Consider the following 23,544-nt stretch of genomic DNA (forward strand, 5'->3'; position numbering starts at 1 on the left):
GGCGAGGCCGCGAGGGGACCCCAGAGCCACTCAGAGATCCTTCATCAAGTCGTGATAGGCTACTAGTGGTCTCTGTCACTGACAATCCAGTGTTTTTCAACCTCAGTGTCGACACAGCAAGGCCGTCCAGCTGCAGGCAGCGAGTCCAACACGAATGCCTTCCGCACAGAAATAAAAGGAAATCAAGGTAATCCCCCCCCCCCCCCCCCCCCCTTCGTTTGCCCTCAGTTCTGTGGATCCCATATGTTCAGGTCCATGTAAGCTCCTAAAACCGGTTTACCTTCAGGCAGTGCGAATGTCTTCAAATAAGGTTTGACAACCTCGAAATAACTCCTGTTAAGCTGTTTCAGTTTTTCAGCGGGGTAAAGAGGGAGGGAAACACAGAGAGAGAGAGAGGGTGGGAGACTGGCCACAGCTGTGTGGAAGAGGAGAGTCACCAACATCGGGCTCATTGATCAAACAGGGGATTAGTCTGGTTCCAAATCCTTGGCACCACGCGAGCAAAGCTGTTTTATCTGGGTGGATATCCTTTCTGTGGTCCCAGGTAATCCAGTCAGTAGACGAGGATGTAATAGTTTTAGTCCGTTCGGTGGGAAGAGAAAGGGTAGATGAAGGGAAGAGCCCTGCAACGGGAGCCCTCTGTTAGGTCCTGGGATGAATCTGCAGAGAGAGGAGAGAAAAAACACACATGCACTTAGATAGAACAAAGGCATACAAGAGTGCGAGGATTACACCCAGAGGAATTGCACCGTTCGCGTGTTTCAAAAAAACAAAAAACCGAGGGGAGTCTTTTGAACCGCGGGGGCTTTGTGCAGACGCGTCTCACCTCCTGGTTTACGCTGCCGCTAAAAACAGACCGCTTACACGAGTGTGAACGGCACATACAATGGAGTTGTGTTTGGCATTTATGTATACCGGGCTGTTTCAGGGAAGCTCTTTGTACCAAAACACACCCTGGTGTGTTTCCATGCTGTGTATGTCTGAGTTACAAATTTATATTTTTGACTGCATCTCAGACCATTTTAGTCACATCCCCTCCACACCCTCAGCTTGTATCCCCCCCCCCCCTTCCACACACACACACACACGCACACACACCCTCATTTGCGCCTTCAAACCGGGCCTGCCAATCACAGCTGTGGATTTTCTCCAACATCATAAAATGACTTTGGCTTTGCTAAATGGGATCAGGGTTCCCACTGTAGAGTCTGAGCTTTTTCTCTGTGACTCTGGTTCCGGGATTCTTATTCAACCTTGAGACTGCTACTGAATGTCCTGCCTTTCAGCATCCTGCTCAACCTGACTAAAAATGATGCGCACAATCTCTACAACAGTGGAGTCCCTTGCACTCTCGTGAGTCGTGAACGTCCCGGCAGCAAAGGCTATTACAGAATACTCCTCCGCCTCACTTTTCAACACGTTTGCCAGTTATGTTGCCACTTTAGTATTTGACAGTGAAGAAGTCTGAAATGCCCTGAACACCGTCGGGCCAATTAGAAATCCCATAATCCTGTTCAATTTAGAAATACAGCGGTGACATTTCCTGCAGGCTTGGCAGGTGGCAGCCAGGTGTGTGGATTTGATCGTGAAGGAGGAGGCTGCTCGGGACTCTGTGAGCTGCAGCACATAAAGAATCTCAGAGCTCCAATATGTCGGCCATGCTGGCAAGGGAGCCAAATGATGTTGGCGACCATTTTCTCTGGGTAGAATTATGTGCACCCGTATTTGCCTACCGTGGTGGGTGTATTATTTTGAGACTATTTAGAGAACAATCTTGAAAGCAGGAGACTCTCTGCCATTTTACTTTGGGTTTAATTTAGCGTCAGTGTCGAGCATGTCTGAAAACATAATGCAGTGCAGTTGTTGTGTTGTTGCGAGACCGTGTTTGATTTGACAGAATCATTTGAGACATTACAACAAGTCTTAATTCAAGCAAGCCATTTAGGTCACACGTCTGTTTCTTTGCCAAAGGATTGCACTTGTTTCAACAGTTGTTAATGAAAACCAATGAGGACGTTTCAGCTCTGCCTTTTCTCCTTCTTGAAGGTGAGCATGTTTTATCAGGGCCGTTAGTCAATACCGCCAAGACACTTTATGTCTTTGTAAAAGGAGTGCAGTTAGGTCATAGGTCAAGGTACCGGTATTATTTCTGGTGCAGATCCAGGAATGTTTCACTATTTTCACATCCACTTCTGCACTTTAATTCAATTAAAAACATGTCTCCTAATTCCAATCCAAATGTATTTAATAAGCACATTCTAAAAACAACAACTGTCGACCAGAGTTCTCTAACATACCATTACATTTTGTATCTTGATGTTTTAGAACGATTTCCGTTTCTAAAATAACACATTTACAGGATTGCGCAGGTGTGAATGTGCTTTGTGTATCTTGCTTGAGGACACGGACGCTAGACAGTAAATGAAACAAGGGAAGCATCACTAGAAATAAGTGGAACACCTCTGGCAGGTTTCTTTTTTACAGAAAAATCTTTTTGAAGATCAAGTGACTTGTTCAGAGACTGATGTCAAAATGAGCTGTCTCACAGCCCCATGTTAAGGAAACACTTAGCAGTACTGACATAGTCTCCCTTGCTGACTATCTTGCCTCTTTAGGTAGTTGCATCTGTTCCTTTGTATGCTCGAAATAACTTCAGTCTCAGATTGAACATGTGGATTTCACCTCCAGCTCTCGTACCAGCGTCTTTCTCTGGGCAGATTTGGTCCCCAATGTGATCCTTAAACACATTAATCCCCCTGGGCTCATCTGTATCATCTACTTTAGGACGACATATCAAAACTTTGGAGCAGAGAATGATCTCTGTCAGAACAAGAGCAGTAACAGGTTAGACATTACGGCTCACTCTCTATCTCGCACACCCAATCCACCAGAGGTTTGTTTGTGGGAGAAGAGGGGTTGTATGCAAATGCTGTCATTTCAACCCACATGTATGTGTGTGTGTGTGTGTGTGTGTGAGAGATATTAAGTGGCCTCTTTTTTGTCCTCTGTCTCTTCAAATGAACAGTGCAGCAGGTAACGGCAGATTGCTCTAGGATTTGCTGCCGATCCCGTCTTTGCTGGCAACTAAGCCGGCTGCATTCTAATTTGCCGGCCGCATTAAATTGCAATTTACTCAGACTTCAATTAGTAAAAGGAGCCAAGGACAACTGCCGCAGCAAAATAATTGAGTGCAAACACGGTCTCCCCTTTCCCCCTTTTCTTGTTTGGTGCTGAACAAATCAATCATGCCGGCTAAGAAGCCCTTCTTAAAACAGCACTAAAGAGCAGCCTCTAAAAAAACAGAAGACTCAAGACAACAAAATACATCAAGATCCATTTAATGTGACATTGACAACGAGAAAGAAATAGCGATCGATTAATGAGCAGCACTCCTCCCAAAATTAGGTCAATCTGGCCATTCCCGGCAGCTCGGACTTAAAAAAAAGTATCCCAAATGACGCACTGCTGTCGACCATTTGTGTGTGTTTTATCACGGTGATGACATTGTACAGGACAGCAGGAGGAGGAGAGGTGTTGTCAAGCACAGTGATGGAGCAGATGATTTCTCTGTGAAGTTGAACGGTGTGTGGCACGGCCCCTTGGAGTTCATTTTGATCAACTGCAGAGTGTCGTCTCCCGATTTTGACAAATTAGATGGCGATGCGTCTGCTGGCGGGTCACTTGTGCTCTGAAACTGTCTCACAGATGGGCTACATCCTGTCAGTGTGCTATTCTGCTTAAAAAAAGTGCGCACTCCTTGTTTAAGGGGGACACGGGGGTCTCTGAACAGCAAGTAAATGATGTTGGACTAGTCGAATGGGACCCACTGTGAAGCGTGGACGTGTCCACTTGAGTCCAACGCTTTGCACTCACTAATCTGAACAATTACATATTCCATGGTAGAAATGCTTAAAACAACTACTGTACATGAGTTATGTTGCAGTGTGAAAAAGCTAAAGAAAAGCCACGTTGAGCGTCTGATGTGGGCTGTGTGACGACATCCCCGCCTTGATGACAAATTCAAATTCACTCGAGCACACTTAACAGTGAGGTTAGCACGTGGACAATATTCTTCTCACTATCATCAAAAGCAGGGGAGAAAAAGATGCTTTCATTCCCAGCCCACAGTCTCACTGTGACTTCCACAAACAAAAGGGCCTGCCTTGTCTGCTGCTACAGAACAGGCAATGAAGGGCTCCCTCTCTGAAAGACATAGAGAAAGAAAAGAAGAAACACGGGTGTCAGGCATTGGCTTTGCTTGGCTTCTTACTTCTCATGCCATTAAAAAAACAAACATGTTTTATTAAAGATGTCGTTTGCTGTTAAACATGTCTGTGTGTGCCCGCCTCATTGTGCTGCACTGACACTTTTTTTTTTCGAGCAAAATGAAAACCTGCGGGTGATATGAAATGGCGGAGAATTACAAAAAAACAAACACAAATAAACAATGCTGTGTTGTGTGCTTGCTGGCTTTTGTCGTAACAAACACACATGAGGCAATTTGGCTCGAGAGGCAGGTGAATGAGGAATGTTGACTTAAAAAAAGGGAGCAGAGTGCAGGATAAAAGGCCTTTCATGTAGCATTGGTGGCTTTGCTGTGTGCTGATATAGCTGCCTCAACAAGACCCCCCCAGAGGGGGATTGGGATATCAAGTGGCCTCTGATAAGGAGCCACACAGCAAAAGAAGGGATGAGGGCCTGCCCGGGGGTGTCGCGCACATGAGCGTACACGCAAACAAACAAACAGACATATCAAACTTGTGTATGAACACATGTACAATCTCTCACACACAGAGAAGAGCAAGTAGCATGTCACAGATTAGTGCCTGATGGGATTGGCAGAACGGAGTAAGTGGCTGTAATCAAGCCCACACAGCGGCCGGTAGCGAAAACAGGACATGGAACAAAGGAGGCAATGAAAGGAGGAGCGACTGATCCTGCCATTACACTGTTCACAGACAGCAGGGTTCTGCTGAGGGGTGGACCTGGCTCTGTGTGTGTGTGTGTTGCTACAGTACTCCATGATGTATTTTATCAAACGGGCCACCATTTTGTTCGAACATGCAGCAACTTCCTCTTTTATTTATGCGCGCGCCGCTTGTGCCGGATGATAAATATTTACAGTGGGCGGAGGTGCGTTCAGTATTTGTGTCACGCCTGCCTAATCATGCACAGCATGTGAACACACACTTGATTATTTCACACTGAGTATTTGGGTTAATGATGAATTCATTGAACATGAGTTGGTCCCACTCCTGCCGCCCCAACACTCAAGTGTGCAGTACAAGTGATGTGAGAGAGACGGGCAAAGATCAAAATAAAAACAAAGAATAGCTTGAGAAAAAGACTAACCTTTACAGAAGCAAGAATGCAGCTCAATTTCTGTTGACCCATCCTCTGCATTTTGCTTCCGGAAGCTAAAAAGGGGAGTATGGCTGGGTATTCTGCAAAGAGAGGGTCAAGAAAAAAGGACACGTGTGTATTTGGTAGAAAAGCAGCTTCCGGCCTGAACTTTTTCTCCCTCTTAAGGTTTTGATAATATCAGACCAAAGCCATTTTACTCATAGATATGTAGCAATGCTCCTCCTCCATTCGTGTGCAGAAATGTACAACCTCGGTTAATGAATAGTAATCTGTTTCATAAAGGCACTCATTATTTCCAGTTTACTTTTTTCAAACTGTGCAAAGGACTGACTTGAGAATTAGAGATGCATTCTTTAGAGTTAAGCAAGTACTACGCGCCTTACCTTCACACGATGGCAAGAGCCCTTTCGATCAACTTCTCTCTGAACATTTTGGGCCTGTGGTGGCTGTCAAGGGGTCCAGTGAAAGCTTTATGTCTATCTGCGGACACATAAATCTGCAGAACAGCCTTGGGACGCCCCGTGTGGTCTAACCTTCACTGGCTGTTTACCCGTTCCCTACCATCACTTAAGCCGCCGCTTCTATTCTCAGTCATTGTCACCACGCACTAAGAGAAGACGGCGGTTTGCTGATCGCGAGCAGGTGGGGGGGTCGGTGGGATCAATTATATGAATACAAATCGGGTGATCAACCTGTCACAGAGTGCTGGACTGCTTCCGTCGAGGACTTAACTCCCTTCATTATTTTTGCATGCCGCATTCGGAGTCAGTTTACACAGCCGGAAGGCAGTGGAGAAGCAGAGTGGCAGTTAACTTTATCTCGGAGAGGAGTGTGGCCTGAGGCAGAGCCCACCTGTTTGTTTACTGCCTGCTTTATGTTTGTTCTTTACTACTATGGGCCCTTAGATAGGTTGCTTACAACCAACAGAGTCCACCTTGTTATACAGACTCTGAGTATTCTCTATGCAGTGTGACACCTTTTTTTTTCCCCCACATGTTTGGCTCTGTGCATGTTTGATCGTTAAATGGCAGAAGCTTCATTAAAAATGAAGAAGGCAGTTGGCAGAAAAGCTTTGCTGAAGCATTTAATCAAAGTATTTAACCTCTTGTTATCTCTAGTGATTTCCTCAGTTCAAGGGAGGTTGACGAGTGAAGGGAAACCTTTCTGGCATTTGGGCAAATACTGTGTGGAAATATGTGGTGCTGTGTGCATGTGGACATGTGTGCATTAGGGCTGCAACAACTAATCGATTCAATTATAAAACAAAAGTTGGCAAACAGATTTGATCATCGATTCGTTGGGTCTATGTCATGATGCACGACGTGCGCTGTGGCAACGTCTCCATAGGGGCGGTAAACCAGCCAATTACAGGACATGACGCCGTCTTCCTCTGCTCTCCTCTGTCTCTGGAGTAAACATTCGAAAAGAGTCGGAAGGAGAGACTGATAACGCGGAGAAAAGGCAAACGCACATTTACATGTTGTAATTTAAGAACAAATGTAATAACGTACAGAAATAACGGACAGGTTGTGATGGATCAAGGTATCCAGCTGCCCGGTCAGACATCAGCTGACAGGAAGTAAACATGGACCCAAGCTGTTGCCGAGCAAAGTAATTCTGTTGAAGCGGTCTACAAAGTTATGGAGTATTTCAGTCAGAGACGATCTAAAACTCAAAACTGAGCAATATCTGATCAAATATAATAATGATAATAATTTATAAAGCACTTTTCAAAGCTGAAAGTGCTTAACAAGGCATTCGATGCTAACATATGCGAGATGCTAAAATATTTGAAATAATGAGTATATATGATGCATGTGTAAAAGAGCATTGCGTAAGAATACAAGGTATATGTTTTGTTTTTTTGAATAAAAAGCTGTTAAATAGTTTTTTTTTATCATGAATACTCATCAAAGTAACCATTGACAGATAAGTTGGATTATCAAAATAGTTGTTACCGTACTTTCCGGACTATAGACCGCACCGGTATATAGGCCGCACCAGCTGATCTCTAAAAGAAAAAAAGATGTTGTACATAGATAAGCCGCACTGGTCTATAAGCTGCAGGTGTCCCCGTTGAACAGCAAGATGCAACAGCTATTCAGAGCTATGAGCAACAACAGTTATTGCCTCATTGATTTTCGTTTTGTAGCCGTGAGAGACCTTAGTCTGTAATGCAAGTATGTCTGCATGAAAAGATGTACAAAGATATATTATATATTCGCTAATGCTAATCACGGTTAGCATTTCCCCATTGGCCGTAATGTTAAAATGAGCTTAGAAGCTAGCGAGTCGGACATGTACTGTTAAAAGCATCTTGCCGTTCAACCTTTTTTGTTCACAGTCCGAGTGAGAGGTAGGTCAAAGGTACTTCATCCATATTGTAGTGACCCTGTCAATAACAGCTGGTAGCAGAGGGGTTGCTGGTAGCAACTGTTCTGTGTCGGGAGCTCGTAAATGTTGCGTTAGACCGGAACCGGAAGTTGCGGTTGTTGTTGTGGCGGAGAAAAGCTATGAAAAAACCATATATAAAGCGCACCGGACTATAAGCCGACGCCTCAAATCGTGGGGTAAAAAGTAGCGGTTTATAGTCCGAAAAGTACGGTAGTTGCAGCCCTAGTGTGTGTCTGGGATAAATGTGCACACTGAACCGCCATGTGCGTGTGTTTCACATGTGCATCGGTGCATTGGGAGAGGGTGTCTGTGTGTGCATTTAAATGCATTTGTAAGTGTGTGTGAGGTCTCACTCTTGTGGTCTTGATTTTGTTCCCAGAGGAGCACATCCATCCAGAGTTGTCGGGCAGAGTCTTACACTCTTCTCCCTCCAGACATGGCTCCATCTCACACCACCATTTCCCAATCACAATGGACGCTGTGGGAGGTGAGCACAGACAAGAAAGCAGGTTAGTCTATCACACAGACACACGTGTGCGAACACATTGCTGTATGTGTGCACAGACAGATACAAATAATGATAATACTACAATATAACAAACAAAGAGTGGAAGAAGAAAGGTAGTGAATTTGGTAGAAAAAGATAAAAAAGCAAAGTTAAGGGGTAAAATTACAAAAGAACCTTAAATAAGCATTAAAAGGACAATAAACCGTGATAATAACGTACAATTAAAAACATAACCAGAGTTTAAAGAATCATCACAAAAAGTTGAACACATGCAGAAACCTCCCACGCAAACTCAAAACTGTTATCCTACATATTTTACACAGACACACTTGTATACGTGCACACATATACAAACACCCACGCACTATATCATGAGTCTCTAAATGGATCTTTTCCTTCTTCTTCGGCCTCAGAGCAATTGTATCGTTGCTGCATGGGTACTCTTGCTGTCGACAATAATGTCTTATAGCAACAGAAATTAATCATTATTTTGTTTTCATATAGCTACATTGCATGTAGGGGAGCAATCTCATTTTTAATCAAAACTAATTGCCTCATTAACTTCAACTGAAATCTTCCTCCAGCTATCTGAAAAAAACAAATATGTTCTCTTCAAGATCTCCCTCCCTCCTCTCTTCTTTCTCCACTTATGTCTCTGGGTGTAGTGTGTGTGTGTGTGTGTGTTTCTAAAAGAATTACAGGTGTTAGATTATAGCTGAACAACACCTTTCAGGATACGCAAGTCCATATGTTCAACTCATCAATGAGGAAAAGTGCTTCCCTGTTCTTCCACTATGCATATAGTTGTGATGTATTCTAAATGAATTCCTATATTTTTTTCATGTTTTATTCTTTTTGTTCAATCCAGCTGTCTTGCAGTGGGAGCATCTCTTTGAATTATATCAGAATGATCAAATCTAAACCATTTTGGAAAGTCAAGTTCTGATTTAATTTGTTCAACCATGATGTGTGGAGAACCTTTTTTGTTTTTCACGCCCGTCCGTGTGCGGTTTCTGACAGCAAATGAGATGAGAAAAATTCAATGCTCATCTCCCCCCCCCCCATGGGGCATTTTCCTGTTAACATAAGGAGGATATGTAGGTGAAGTGAATGGGTAAATGCAATTATTAAAGCAGTGTCATTTCATTTTCCAAACCCATTTTTTTGAACCAACTCAAACTATCATTTCCCCTCCAGCCTGTGTTGCCAAGGTTACAGGCCAACCACCAATCAATTGTGAGTACGAGCGACATGCCGTCTCCAACTGATGAAAGAAGGCTGTTAAAGTGCAGTCCCTCACAGCACAGAGCATGCTGCGGTTCTGTGTGAACAGAGACACACACACACACACACACACACGTATACCAGACACACAACAACACCCCACTGCTGCTCAGTGAACTTGATGCATTTCCTGATTTCCTGCCTCGCTTTTCCGTCCATGAGCCCGAGGATACTCAGCGCCACAATGAAAACGCCCACTAAAAAGCTGCGAACCTGCCATTTGGCTCCCCGCACGGCTGTTTACCTTATCCACTAATTACCACACGTTGGTCCATCCGCCACTGTGCTCCCTCTTTCTCCCCCCCCCCCGTCTTCATTCATTGGCTAAATATGCATTTCACACCGTTAATCATGTTTCCAGGTTTACAGGATGCCGTGCAGCGACACCGCCACTCAGTTACGCACCTTCTTCTCAGAGCAGGAGGAGGGGTGGAAAACATGTTTTTCATTATATCACCCACTGAGGAGGCTTAATATTCAACAATGTGAACGCAGAATCCACTTGAAATTGAAATTCGTAAAGTGATACCTGCAAAGCAAAAAATCAATCCCTTCAAATGGAGCCAGAGAGAAAAAAGGGAAGCAAGAGCAGGAGGTGCCTCGCAGGAGTTGCGGAAACATGAGAGCCGCTTTGCATGAAAGCTGAATGATATTTACTTCACAGAAGTGAATTCACCTCTCACACTCTGTGCCCTGTAATGTGTGCGCATGAGGCATAGATCATTGATACAAGGAGAGTCTAGGAAACATCTGCATTACACGGCCCTGGATAGGTTCTCATATAGTGTTATTTCCTATGTTCATTATTTATTTCTATGATGACCGATATTAAAGTCTTGTTATTTTTGAATCTGGGAGAAGAGCCTAATGTGAACACGCATGCTTCATGTCCGTGGCTGTACCCGGGCCAGGACATCTGGCTCTGACCTTGACCACTGGACATGAGCCATTTCCGGGCCGAGATCCATGCATCACTCTCTGGTGACCACTGACCTCCAACAGTCATTTTGCTTTAACTACTCCCAGTGCCACCGTCAGCACACAGGGTGCAACCTTTGTTCCAACATCAGCAAACTTGACTCCTCCTTTGTGTCTGCTGGTGAGTGCATGGGGGGGGGGGGACAATTGTCCCAACTAACCCCATTGGATCGACTATTAATTTCCAGATCAATCTGTTCACAAGCTGAAAGCCTTTGGTGTGATTTAAAGCACCAACACCAATTAACACGATCCTCACGCGTTGCCATAGAGTAGCTGCTGTATTCTGTCAAAGATGACAGATGGGCTCCGAAAATAATCCGAAAACAAGGACGGAGAGAGTGTTTTATTCAAGATGTTAGCCATGTAGCAGGCTGGAGTCTTGGGCTTTGATGGACAAACAACCCGAGAGTGGGACTTGAATTGATTGAAAAATATGAAGCGATGACCCTTTTTACAAGTGCATCTGTCAGATCACAGGTGAGCGCGCACTGTGATGGATTGAACTCGCTGACGCGTCACTGCCAGGTAGCAGAATGTTGGAACACCTTGGCTGATGAGATGAATTCATTTCTGTCTGTGTCAAAATTGTGAATCTGTGGACTGAATGAATAGTTAATGCTTCTTAACTTGGAGCGGCCTGCACTGTGCTCGCTGGACTTAAATTAATCATCGTGAAATGATTGCATTCCAATGATGTCAGCCTTAGTGTCTATCTTTTGGCGAGTCACTTAAGTCAACCAAGATCTGGAGCAGAAAGCAATGGGACTCTGGATTGTCATGCCATTTTGTTTGGTTCAATTTAAAGTTCGCACGGTCAGTGCTTCCCGGAGGATCACATTTAACAACCAGCTTCACGTCTTCTCATCCACTGACTCATTCGGGTCGTCTGTCTCTACTACCAGAAAGTCCTTTTGTCTCTCTACCCTTTACCCGATCGCTCTCCATCAGGGCACCGATGTATCACCCAGTTATTAACCAAACAAAGCCCATCAATCAATCCCTCATTCACATAATCAAGCAAGTAGGCAAGAGGAGCTACAGTGAACTGTTTGATTAGAATAGAAAACACAATTCCATCCTAATGAGACAGAGGTATGAGTGCAAGCATTGTGCAAGAACGGTGAAGTATTGAAAGGGTCACAGGAGCGTGAAGCAAATGGAGCAAGTGTGTAATTAGAGTACTGAGACTCGAACCCCTGAACCCGAGGTCAGCTTCAGAGAGTCATTATTCTGCATTAATCCTCGACCCTCTCAGAGACCAGAGGTTTGATTAGCTGTTCAGGAATTACCGTTTAGCTTTCTAATCACACTGCTTTTCTCAATAGGTAATGGACACCTGCAGACTTCATGAATCATTTGATTGTTTTCAGCATGTTTTTTGTTTGTTAATTCAAATGAAGTCTTAGAAATGTCCTCAGATTCATTCGGGTAAATCTGGAATGTACAGTTACACATACAAACAGATAATGCGGATAATACTGTCAGTTGTGAGGCAAAGACAGCATGTGGAGTAATTCTGGGTCAAAATTGCTCAAATGTACATGTGGTGTTTGCTGTTAATATTGTTACATTGAAAACTGTAGCGTATCAAAAGTATCCAATGATTCCTTTACGAGTGTGTCTCAGTGTGTCTGTGTGCATTTTGAGCAGCCATGCGCCTGTGGACGTTGGCGTGTAGGTGCGTGCCTATTAATGGTTGAACAATGAGTCCCTTTGTTGGGTGGTTATTTCCTTTCCTTTATGTGGGTACAAAAGCCATTTATAGAAGTGTCCCACACAGCTGACATAGATCTGCCTTGTGTTTCTTTACTTCTCTCTCAGCACAACTGTAGACGGGCTACTCTATAAAAAAAATAGAGACAGAAATAAGGAGAGAAAAACAACAACATTAAGGAGACATTTGACTCCAGCTGAGGGTCAGATCTTCTCCTGGCAGGTCAAAGGTTGAGAGTCTAATCACATTGTCTGTGAGAGCTTAGTGGGACGTGAAAAAAAATGGAGGAGAAAACCTGCTTCACAATCATTATCTCGGACTCCGAAGACACAAACATCTTTTGTGACCCAGGAGGATTTCACTCTTTTTCAGTCTCTCCTTATGCCTGCATGTGTTTGTCTGTAAGAGAAACGAGCGATTGTTTTCTATTGTACAGTATAATGTGCTCTTTCTGTTCATACCCTCAGGCAGTAACTGCAGAAGGTTTTGTCAGCCGGCAGCCACATATAGTAGCAGGGGGACTGTAGACCAATATGAAAGGCACACTGTCGGGGGGCAGGGTTTTTATAACAGGAGGATGAGATGTTTGCTTGACTGTGCTTGGGTGCCATCAGTTTAGACTCGGCTGTCTATGCGAGCGCGCACAGTGATGAATAAACTCTTTCAGATCAGATATGTATTTATGCACAGAACACATGTAACGACAAGGTTTCGTTTGATGAACTACATTCTCCCTAATAATAATGGTGGCCTTGTAATGTAAAAAAATATGTTTTAAAGACTGTGTCAGTCTGTGCACATTAACTCTTGCATGCTTATGATATTCTGACAGCATCTGTTTGACCAGTAATGTATGTGGAAGAACCGCAGCGCCTCTGGTTTCTCCCCTCAAGGTCATGTGTTTCCTTCCCCCCCCCCCCCCCCCCCCCGGGCGTATCTCAAATGTACCATGACAACCTGTCATGCTTGGCTATACGTGCCCGCAGCCAAACAGAAGGGTTCATTCCCCATCAGTGATCAGCAGCGAGCGGGCATTTGCGTGCATCTCTTGTCGAAAGAGTTTACCGCTACATCAGCTACATGACAACACAAAGTGGTAGCATGTGCGTGTATTAGGGCATCTGCAAGCGTGTGTTGGGTAAATTAGTTTGTGTGTGTGTGTGTGTGTGTGTGTGTGTTGGTCCACACTGCGGCGGAGGGTTTACATGTCTCATACACTGGGATAAAGGCAGTGGTGCAGTGACGAGCGCCTAATCCAAGTGCATGTGATCGGCCTGGCGAGGCTGGAGAGATATGAGCGTTTGACTTGTTAAAAGGGATGTTCTTCACCAAGAGCCTCGTTGGCCCTGACATATCTGGGACATAGTTCTCCTTGTCAAAGCTAATAATCAATTCCCACTAGAGGGGTAATCTGACAGCAGACCCCCACTGCCCAACGCAAGCTGTCGTCACATCCCCATGTATTAATAACAACCCAAACAGTTACCAATAGCAACTGCAACAACCCCACGAGGCCCGTAATCTCGAGGTAGTAAACACTCGACAATGGGCTCGATCCTCGCTGTGTGCTTTGATGTTGCAGTTTGATGCTAATGAACGATAATGCGGCACATCAGGGAGACTGCCTGTTTCTACAAATTTGGCCAAAGATAAAGGAGTGTTCACTCCTCCAGGCTCTGTATGTGTGTCCAAATCAAATGACCTCTGAAGATACGCTTTTGATATCGGAGCACTGGCAATTCTTTTTTTTGTTTTGTGTTTGTTTGTGGGAACATAACCTGTGTATGGTACATGGGGCGACAGGTGCGGCGAGATGAGCTGGGCTGCAGCGTCGTTCCTCATCTGGACGGTACATTAATAACGCCGGGACCTGGGGAGAAAGCTCCATCTGGGCCAGGCTGGTGTGCCGCTGAGGGGACAGACCACTGACTCCACAAGTCTATGATCCGTCACATGGTGCAGCGGCGGCCCGCCGGGCCCAGTTGATAAACACGTCCAGCTTTCTGGTGCACCTTTCCTAGACAATCAAAACCTCTCGAACAGAGTGGTCCCCTCCTCCTGTGTCCATTTATTTCCACACTTGCTAAAAAAATATCTTTTAATTAAATGGCATGTTTGCAAAGCGCGACACCTCCGACTACAGATGAGCTCTTATGAATAATAACATAATTATGCCGTCTGCCCTTCAGCCCTTATCCCGTGGTGGTTTCATCGTTAAATAAATAACAGCCTGATTCACTTGCAAGCAGGTGAAAATGATCCAAGAGAGGAGGCGAAGCCCCCAACTAAAGGAAATAAAATCATGAAGAGGTCAGGTCCTCTTAGCTCTTTCAGTGTGGCGTCATGGTGCTCAATACTGTGGCTTGCTGCTCAGTGACTTGTCATTTCCATTTGTATCACCATTCCCTCTATAAGTGCTTGTTAATCAATACACAGCAAGGACTCTCTCACTGTGGGGGCCTGAAGTGTTAACCACGTACTCCTACTTCTCCACCTCCATTCCTCTAATGGTGTTTTTCATTGCTATATCTTTGTCCTACTTATAATGGTAACTTTTACTGTTGCTTTTCATCTTAAAGGAATACCCCAGCCCCAAAATTATTATTTGTATATGTATCACTCACACCGCCTCACCTTGAATTCTTGCATGCCTTTCTGGTGGCTTAATAAGTCGCGGAGATGTTTGAGTATAAAAAATAAAAGTAAAAAAGAGCGGAGCGGAGGTAGAGGAAAGACCGTCGGAGAGACCCGTAACGTTGTTCTGAAACACATGGGGGAGTACGACCTAATGGCGTGTTCACAGGTCTCACCAGGGACTATTTGTGTTCATTCGCGCTGGATGCGCCGGAGAGGGGGCGTGGCTTATCACCCTGAAGGCCGTTTAACTGTCCGCCATTAACCATGGAAAAAAAATAACCTCTATTTCTGCTTAGTACGTGTTGTGGAAGTCACAGATATCGCGGGAAACGAAACACCGTCATGTCTGGTTCATAACATTGTCCAGAGGAGCTCTGTGGATTTTATCGAAGTGTAGTCGCTGTGTCTAGCAAGCCACACGTCGCTGTTTACTGCAGCTGTATGAACACAAAATAAACTGATTTGGCTGTGATTTAACGACAATAAACCGACAGAAAGGGACTCCGAAATAACTACGTAATGATGCAGATTTGTACTTGTCGTCTCCGACAAAAAGGGACTCCGAAATAACTACGTAATGATGCCGATTTGTAGGCTACTTGTCTTCTCAATGGAGCTCAGATCGATCGGTGCTAAGCTATGCTAACATTGTAGCAGCTCCACCAGCACTCACAATAACGTCATCTTGACGTAAATACGGCAGCGTCTATTCATTGTTTGTACCATATGGTTTACACGCACACATTTATACACATAGTTTGGTCCGGTCTCTGTTGATATGAGGTATCGTAGAGCTCTGGGTGAACACAGCCAGCATGACAAGTTAGCGTTAGCTCGTTAATAACAGTAGTAAAGCAGGGGTGGTATAGTTTGCAAGACTAAAGACACGTTTTTAGTCACTCGCCTTTTTTGGCCCATTAATATCCGATTCATCGATTAATCGAAAAAATAATCGCCAGATTAATCGATTATTAATGTAATCGTTAGTTGCAGCCCTAGTATCTGGCACAAGGACAACACAGTCTGCTAAAATATCTGCATCTCAAGGTCAGAGCTCTGTAAATGCTTCGTTCATGTGTCCAACCGCAGGGCAAACGCATTCCTTTTTTCGTACAAAATGTCTGAAGGACTAAAAATGTTGCTGTTCATCGCTGAAGTTTTGTAGAGTTGATGGTTATTTTTAACAGGGAGAATGGTTTTTTTTTGTGTGTGTGTGTCATCCTCTGCACATATTGTTGTGTAATATTTCTATGAATAGTCGGGAGAAGAGTGTAAAGTGTTTTCAAATCAATGTCAAATGAAACAGAGACTTGATGAACGATCAAAGTTGTAATAGTCAATTTATTTGCTTGCAAGCAAAGAGAACACAGTCTCACAGATACATCACCGTCATCTGCAAGAGGTGCTCTGACAACACAGTCAAATGCATAGACACTCAGCATAGACACTCAGCCAGCATGCCGTTATCTTGCCTCGCAAACAAGAATAAACAGAGAAGACAGAAGAAGAAGAAAACAAGTCAAGGCAGATGTTTTCCTTTGAAGCATAGTGTCCTGTCTTTACGATACCCTGAAGGCGCTTTATGGCCTGTTTACAAATCCCTTTGTTATCAGTTTGCCCCACAATAACCATGGAGACACCCAGCCAGATGCTTCCTTTGATGTCACTGTGACCTGGTCAAAGAGTTAAGTCACAGTATGCAGAGACGGAATGAACCTGTGAACCATCACACATCATAAATACCTAAAGAGGGTCATGCCCTTCCGCTAATGCTCATCAAAGGAAATACCGTAATCAAGACCCTCTGTGTGTTTCCGTCTTTGAAGACAGAAACAATACACAGGAACAAACAGATAACAAGATAAACAAGGTTTGGTGCCTGCACTTCTAAAGACTTAACAAGACACCTGGCTTTAACCCTAAAGCATAAGACTCTGACATATTTTCCCATAACAATATCCAATTTATATTCTAGGATTTTCTTGAGTGTCAGCTGTGGCTAACCAACCCTGTGAAGCCCACTGAGCAGACCTGTCTGGCCGTTCATGTAAGATCCCCCCTAATGAAGATATTTTAGTGTCACTTCATGGCGAGAGGGCAGTCGGAGAGATGACTTTGATCTCTGCTGAAGGTGGTGGTGTAAAGATCGAGACTGAGGAGCAATAAATGAGCTTCCTGGTGTGAAGGGAGCATCGCAGTTCTGTCTCAGTAGATTTGTGACTTCCTATTGGCTTTTTTTCCTCCCATGGAGACGCCTCTGCCTGATTGTTTTTCTCAGCTGAAGTAATTCAGGTGCACTAGCCTGAAGCTTCCCTGACTTGTGTTTATTAGTTATTCATTTCCATCAGCCTGAACTACCTTAGGCGATGTGATCTGCAACGTGTTCCCTGCTCAGGTGTTCAACAGCCCAACTGGATCATCCTTAAACTCCCATGATGTTCAGCAGCACAGCACTGGGTTCTTAAAGGGTGAATGTATTTTTTAAAATACTTTAGTACTTAGGAATATGCTGTAGGTCGGTGTCTGAGGTGTTAATTCAAGCATAATTCATTTGGGGGCGACCGTGGCTCACTGGGATAAGAGGGTTGTCTGGGAACCAGAAGGTCAACGGTTCGATCGGTCCTCGACTGGGACGTTTCACGTGTCGAAGTGTACCTGAGCAATACACTGCTCCCCAGGGGCCTGTCATTGGCAGCCCACTGCTCCCTATATACAGGGATTGGTCAAATGCAGAGAAAAATTTCCCCCTTAAAGGGATCAATATAGTATAATAAAATCAAAAAAGAATTCAAACCAGATGCTATTGTCACCTTGGAGTCTTCTTCTGTATCTGACATGTAACACATCTATATATACACACATGTCATGTAGACGGCTGCAGTTTGGCAGAATGAGAAATATTCTATGTAATAGTTCAATAATGCATTGATAGTCATAGTAATACTATAATGAAACTATATAGTATATACAGTGAACTCCAGTTTGCTTACATGGAAACTCTCGGGTTTCTTTTCCTTAGTCTCATGTAGAAGTCAAGGATTTCTTACTATATTCTCATTCGTATTTAATCACATATTAGATAACAATTATTTAGATGGTCTTTTCAATTTGTTTACACCAATTAAGGAATAACTTAATTTGAGTTCATAACAGTCCTATTTATTGTTTTCATTGCATTACAAGTATTCATTTCACATGAATACAATTTCTTCATCCAAAGAATATGCAAAGTGTTCATTAAAGAAATCTATGCACTGTAGAGTTACTAACTACTCGATAAATCAAAACAAAATAACCTTTAATGTTAAATAATCCTGCAATACTCTGAATTACCTTAAAATATCACAGAAGTTCACCCTCAAATCAAAAATACATATTTTTCCTCTTACCTGTAGTGCTATTTATCAATATAGATTGTGTTTGTGCGAGTGGCCTAGTTTTGGAGATATATACGACGGTAGAGAGTCTGCCTTCTCGTAAATATGGGACTATCTTGAGTAACAGGGTGATGATTTCTGGGAAGAAACATTGTGTTGAGTTTTTGAAATGTATTTTTTTTTGTACTTTAAACACCACAATCCAAGTGTCATATAGTCCCTTTATTTTCTAGAGAAGAAGACATCTCTTCTGCTGATATCTTCAACACTCGGCAACTCATGGCAAAACAATCTAGGTTGATAAATGGCACTGTGGTACGGGTTAAATATGTATTGTTTATAGGGTGACCCTTCCCTATAAACTACACTTTTCTTTTTACATCTAGTGCCAATATCTTTAAAATACCTACTATATCTGTGCATGGTAGCCAAGGTAGGGTTAGGGAAAGACTGGCGAATAATCAGGTAATGGTTACAGTAAATACAAATGTGAATCCTGACTACAGGTAAACTCTGGCCTCTTGCATAAGAATCAAATGGGCTAATCGCCTAATTGGCTAATGGTCGTAATGTGTACATCATTCCTAAGCATACTGGGTACAATGTTAAAACAAACAAGACTTCCTCACCATCCACACAGGAGGGTTTGTTCCGTGTCGTCCCGGCCACTTTACCCGGTAAACAGGAGCACTTGACTGTCTGAGAGCGCTCCTCAATACGATTCTTGTTACAGCATCGGTGGGCGGCGATCACCTCACACGTACCTCCCTCTGCGGACAGATAGACAGACACAGTGGTACACAGTCAGTACATGTGAGAGATTAATGCGAGACTAAACAAGTCCCTGAAAAGGGACTGATGCAACCACAATGTTCCTGCAGCTTTTCATTGACGGACTGTACATCAAAAATCCAAATAAGCAACAATAGTGTGAATGAAGCATGGGCTTAGAGGAACTCGACTGCCTCACATCACATCATGAGGCACGCTGCAGTACAATCATTGGGCTCTTTCGCTGTAAGTATGTGTAACAAATTGGCCCTCGAGGCATCTCAATTATGTCATCTAATTGCCTCTCACTCACTGCTGGCTGTTCTCACTCCATACCAATCAGCCTACGACGAAGATCACCTCATGCACTTGCTATGTATTAATATGGCTGCCTTTGCACCCTTGATATATTCCATATGTCGTCAGTATGATTGAAAAAGGATGAAACTTTTGTCTACGCTTCGACTAGGGAAGACCTGGCAGTCATAGGCATCAGTCATTGACTTAGACACCTTTTGAGTGCCATGACAGAGGCACTGCAGTCTTAGGCTATAATACACTAAAGCATTAACTCCAAAGCATGGGTGACATCAGTCAGAGCAAATGCTGTACAATAGGTCCCAGTGTGACAAAGGGGGATGTCAAAAAAATTCTGTGAAAAGAGAAGGGGAAAGGCGCCGTTGGCGGTACTGGGTCAAAATAACAATAGGGAGGAATGCCCATGGGAGGGAGAGGGGGTGATGGAGCGGAGGGACATCTTGAAATGAGAGAGAGAGAGAGAGAGAGAGAGCCAGAGCCAGAGGACAAGGTGTGTCTGGCTGCCAGGGACTGGCCAAGCCAGTGAGTAATGAGGGAGCCACTGGAAGTGCCCCCTTCACACAATTATAAAGCGTGGGGCTAATGCAGCCAGCGGAGCTGCAGGAGAGAGGCCCTCCATCACCGCTCTCCCCTTTTTCTTGCGCCCCAGGAAAAACTCTATCTTTCTCTGACAGCTACCGCAACAGACACCAGCGTCCAACAATTAAACTAGAGCTCATCCCGGGACATAGAAGAGGAGATGAGCGGAGGGGAGGAGGGACTCAACCTCTCCAATCTACAGAATATATAGGGGATAGAGCGCAAGAAGAAGGGGGAGACAACCAAATGCCATATTGCATCTTGTTTGTGCCTCATTTCAATCGGCCGTACCAAGTTGTAAAGAGGACATCCTTCTGCGGCGAGAAGACTCATTTGCTTCCGCTGGCACGACAACAACCGGTGTGTGTTTCTCTAGCTGGGGTGGTTGTGCAAATGTTTGAAGTGGCTCGGGTCATGAATTACGGATCTGAGCTCCCAGTAGCCGAGACAAGTTTGGCAACAGTTTTCTTCTCCCATTCCCATCAATGTCTGCTGTGGCCAGACCAAAGGCTGCCGAGTCCTGGATTAAAAGGCAAACATTTGCAGTCCTGCTGGACCGTGCCATCGTGCAGTATTAATGTCACTCTCTCAGCGCTTGTTGTCAGATATTTCTGGGCAGGAGGAGGCAGAACACAGACTATAAATGTTAGGAGAAAAATCCCCTGTGTGCTAAAACCTAAAACCCCAAAATGTGTTGGCTTGTTGAATATTTCACCGACAGCTTCCTGACCTGCAGACTTGCTTTCAAGTCGAAGCAGATCTCTGAATAAGTGAGGACTTTACGTTGCAACACAGAATACTAAATTGGGTTGAATCCCCTCAGCTAGCTTCAAAGCCTGATTTTGGACAACAGAGGTTTAACCAACAAGGGACAGCAAAGGGAAACCCCTTTCATACATACCATTTGTATCACTAATGATGTAATGCGTTCTGATGGGTGACTTTTGGATTTGTTTCTTCAAAAGGGACTTAAGCTACAGAACCAAGTTTGAGTACCTTCAAAGTTGTGTGTCTTCACCATTTTAGTCAGAGGCACTTCAGTCCACAAATTGACCATTTATTACACAGTAAGATATGGCCAACAAGGCACTTCTCTTTGAGAGAGCTCTCAAGGAAACTGAGGATATTATACGAGTTATATTGGAAACTGACAGTTTATGAAGGTAAACTTGTATGAATAAGATTGGATGTCACTAGACAGCTTATAGCAGAACAGACGGAGGGCCAATGAACCAATGACACACAAACAAATAGTCAATCAACTGATTTGAGTGCAACTTCCTCTGCTGCACGACAGCCTTGCTCCATTCCAAAAGTTATACAGGAAGTAGTGTAACACTTTTGCAGACACGACTGGGGATTAAATGAATCATAAGGCAGGTTCATGGTTATAGACTTGCTGTCGTTTTGAAGGAAGCCCACCACAAAGGGAAGGTGGGAGGATTCAGCATGAGGTACACATATGCCCACACAGAATTAGAAAAAAGGTTATAATAATAACAACAACTCTAAGCAAAAAAAGCAGATCAATGATAACCACCAGCAAGTATTGAGTTGCTTGATACACTTGTTGATTTTCAACGTTTACTGAAAGAAATCTAAACTGATGGTTGGCCTTCCGGCACATTCAACAATCTGCTCTACACAAATGTACTACAATTTGTAAAAATGATCATCAGTTATATAGTAGAGTATACAAGGTTTATGGGGGTTAAGCTTATACAAATGACAAAAGTGATTTTACTTTTGGACATTGACTGAATACAAGTAATTTGGACAGAACTATGATCATTATGATGATTATTATAATTATTGCCATCCGATTAGTATCCCTAAAAAACACTCACACTTGCATACGCAAATGCTTGCGTGGGTATCAGCCATGAGTCGAGGTCCAGCCATTAACCAGGTGGACATTAGGCGCGGTCGCTACGAACCATCTGGTTCGTGGAAGAGGAAGCAGTGTAAATGGCTCCACAATGACTCTAGCGGGCCAGTCACCAGAGCCACTTTGACGACAAATGGCCATGCACTCTACGAGACATCATTTAATTTTAGTAGCTGTGAGCTCGGGTTGAGGTAAATGACCGTCCATTATCCGTGGCTAACTGTGTGTGTGTGTGTACGTGCGTCTGTGTTTGTTTGTATGTGTATTTACGCATACGATAGTTTGTGGCTTTCCATAATGTACGGTATATCTGCTGCTGACACGCTCAAGTGAACAATAGTAGCTGTGTGTGCATTATGTTGCAATACGGGATCACAACAACTTGAGACACGACTGCAGGTTGTGATGGATGCAGTGCTTGGAGCCTGCCAGGCAGCTAAAGGGGTTAAACCAACCTGCTGAGATGGAGTGGGTGGCTGTGCACTCTACCCTTTGGTGAGGGGAGGTGAAGGGCATCGAAGGGACCACTAACTGGTAATTTTTCTCTTGGCGGCCCACAGTGACAGCAGCCATTAAATGACTGGATGAGGTGATTATGTTGAGGGAAATCAATGCTTCATTGTTTCCAGCTTAGCCCAGCGGCCAATTAAGAGCTGTTAATGAGGTATGGTTGTACAATGTGGAGAAAAATTGCGGGAGAAGGAATAGGAGCTCACGATAAAAAGCCGTACTTATTATTGGAGTATTTCCTGCAGAGCATGGACAGATTGAGATGTGTAGACTGGGACAATTTACAAAAATGCACATAAACATTTTCTACTGGCCTGAATATGAGATGACATATTTTGAAAAAAAAGAGGGTGTCTTCTAGGACTAGTCAACTACGTGATACGTCATATCATCAGCTAATCTTTTTGAATAAAGAGAATACTGTTATTCAATTAAAAAAAAAAAAAATATATATATATATATATATATATATATATGTTACTAGATTACACTTGAACACATCAGGATAGATTCATAATTTACCTTCGCTTAATACCAATTTTTACTGAGTAAAGCTTGATCACATCATAACCTCCGTTGGTCTAAGCTGTTAGCTCCATTGTAAGCAGGACTGTGCTGGAGAGAGACCCTGTGCTGTCGGCAGATCAGCTGGTCACTGTGATTATTATTAAACTACAATATAAGAAGTGACTGATTAAGTTAGTTGTTGTTGTTACGGTTGTTCTTCCATGGTTGATTTTGGACTTGCAGTTGGACCAAATTGTGGGCTTTATGTTTTCTTCACTCACGCTGAACCAGCTGGTCACGGCCCATGGCCCATCTGCTGAAAACCGTCCGGGTTCCATCGGCAGCGGATCGATCGTCTACTAAAAACAAACGAGTTCAAAGCGTCTCCGGGCGTCTTTACTGCAGAAATGGACCATGGCCCAAGTCATTTGTCAGGCAGCTGAGAATTAGAGCAGTCACAGCCGACGAGGAGCTCAGAAAGAAAAAATATCTGCCGGAAACATTTTTTGACCGCTTCCAAGAGCCTGACAGGAGAGAAAGTCTGCAGTATGTGGGCGGGTAGACTTGGTTACAGAAATTCATGCTTCAGAAGTATGATTTCATGTTTCACATTTACCAGAGAAAAGCTTTCAAGGATGATGACCCTATTCTCCTTTGATTAATAGCACCTCAGGGAAACTTTTCCCACAGAAATCGTGTGTTGTAACTTCAA

General features: G+C 43.8%; 1 protein-coding gene across 2 annotated transcripts in view; it reads right to left on the bottom strand.

Moving 5' to 3' along the window:
• Positions 1-291: 291 nt before the first annotated feature.
• The window catches only part of tafa1b (TAFA chemokine like family member 1b), a 103,391-nt gene continuing 80,138 nt past the window's right edge, over positions 292-23,544 (bottom strand). The window contains exons 3-6 of one of the 2 annotated variants that reach the window (XM_079296900.1): positions 18,889-19,029; positions 8,112-8,236; positions 5,353-5,444; positions 292-660 (exon numbers count right to left, since the gene is read on the bottom strand). In XM_079296900.1, coding sequence (XP_079153026.1) covers positions 5,418-5,444; positions 8,112-8,236; positions 18,889-19,029 — 293 coding nt within the window. In that variant the 3' untranslated portion in view covers positions 292-660; positions 5,353-5,417. Of the gene's footprint in view, positions 661-3,988; positions 4,204-5,352; positions 5,445-8,111; positions 8,237-18,888; positions 19,030-23,544 lie in introns of those variants that run through there. The other variant, XM_079296899.1, reaches the window with a different exon arrangement.

This window comes from Melanostigma gelatinosum (assembly GCF_949748355.1).
Source record: "Melanostigma gelatinosum genome assembly, chromosome: 3".
Lineage (NCBI taxonomy): Eukaryota > Metazoa > Chordata > Actinopteri > Perciformes > Zoarcidae > Melanostigma > Melanostigma gelatinosum.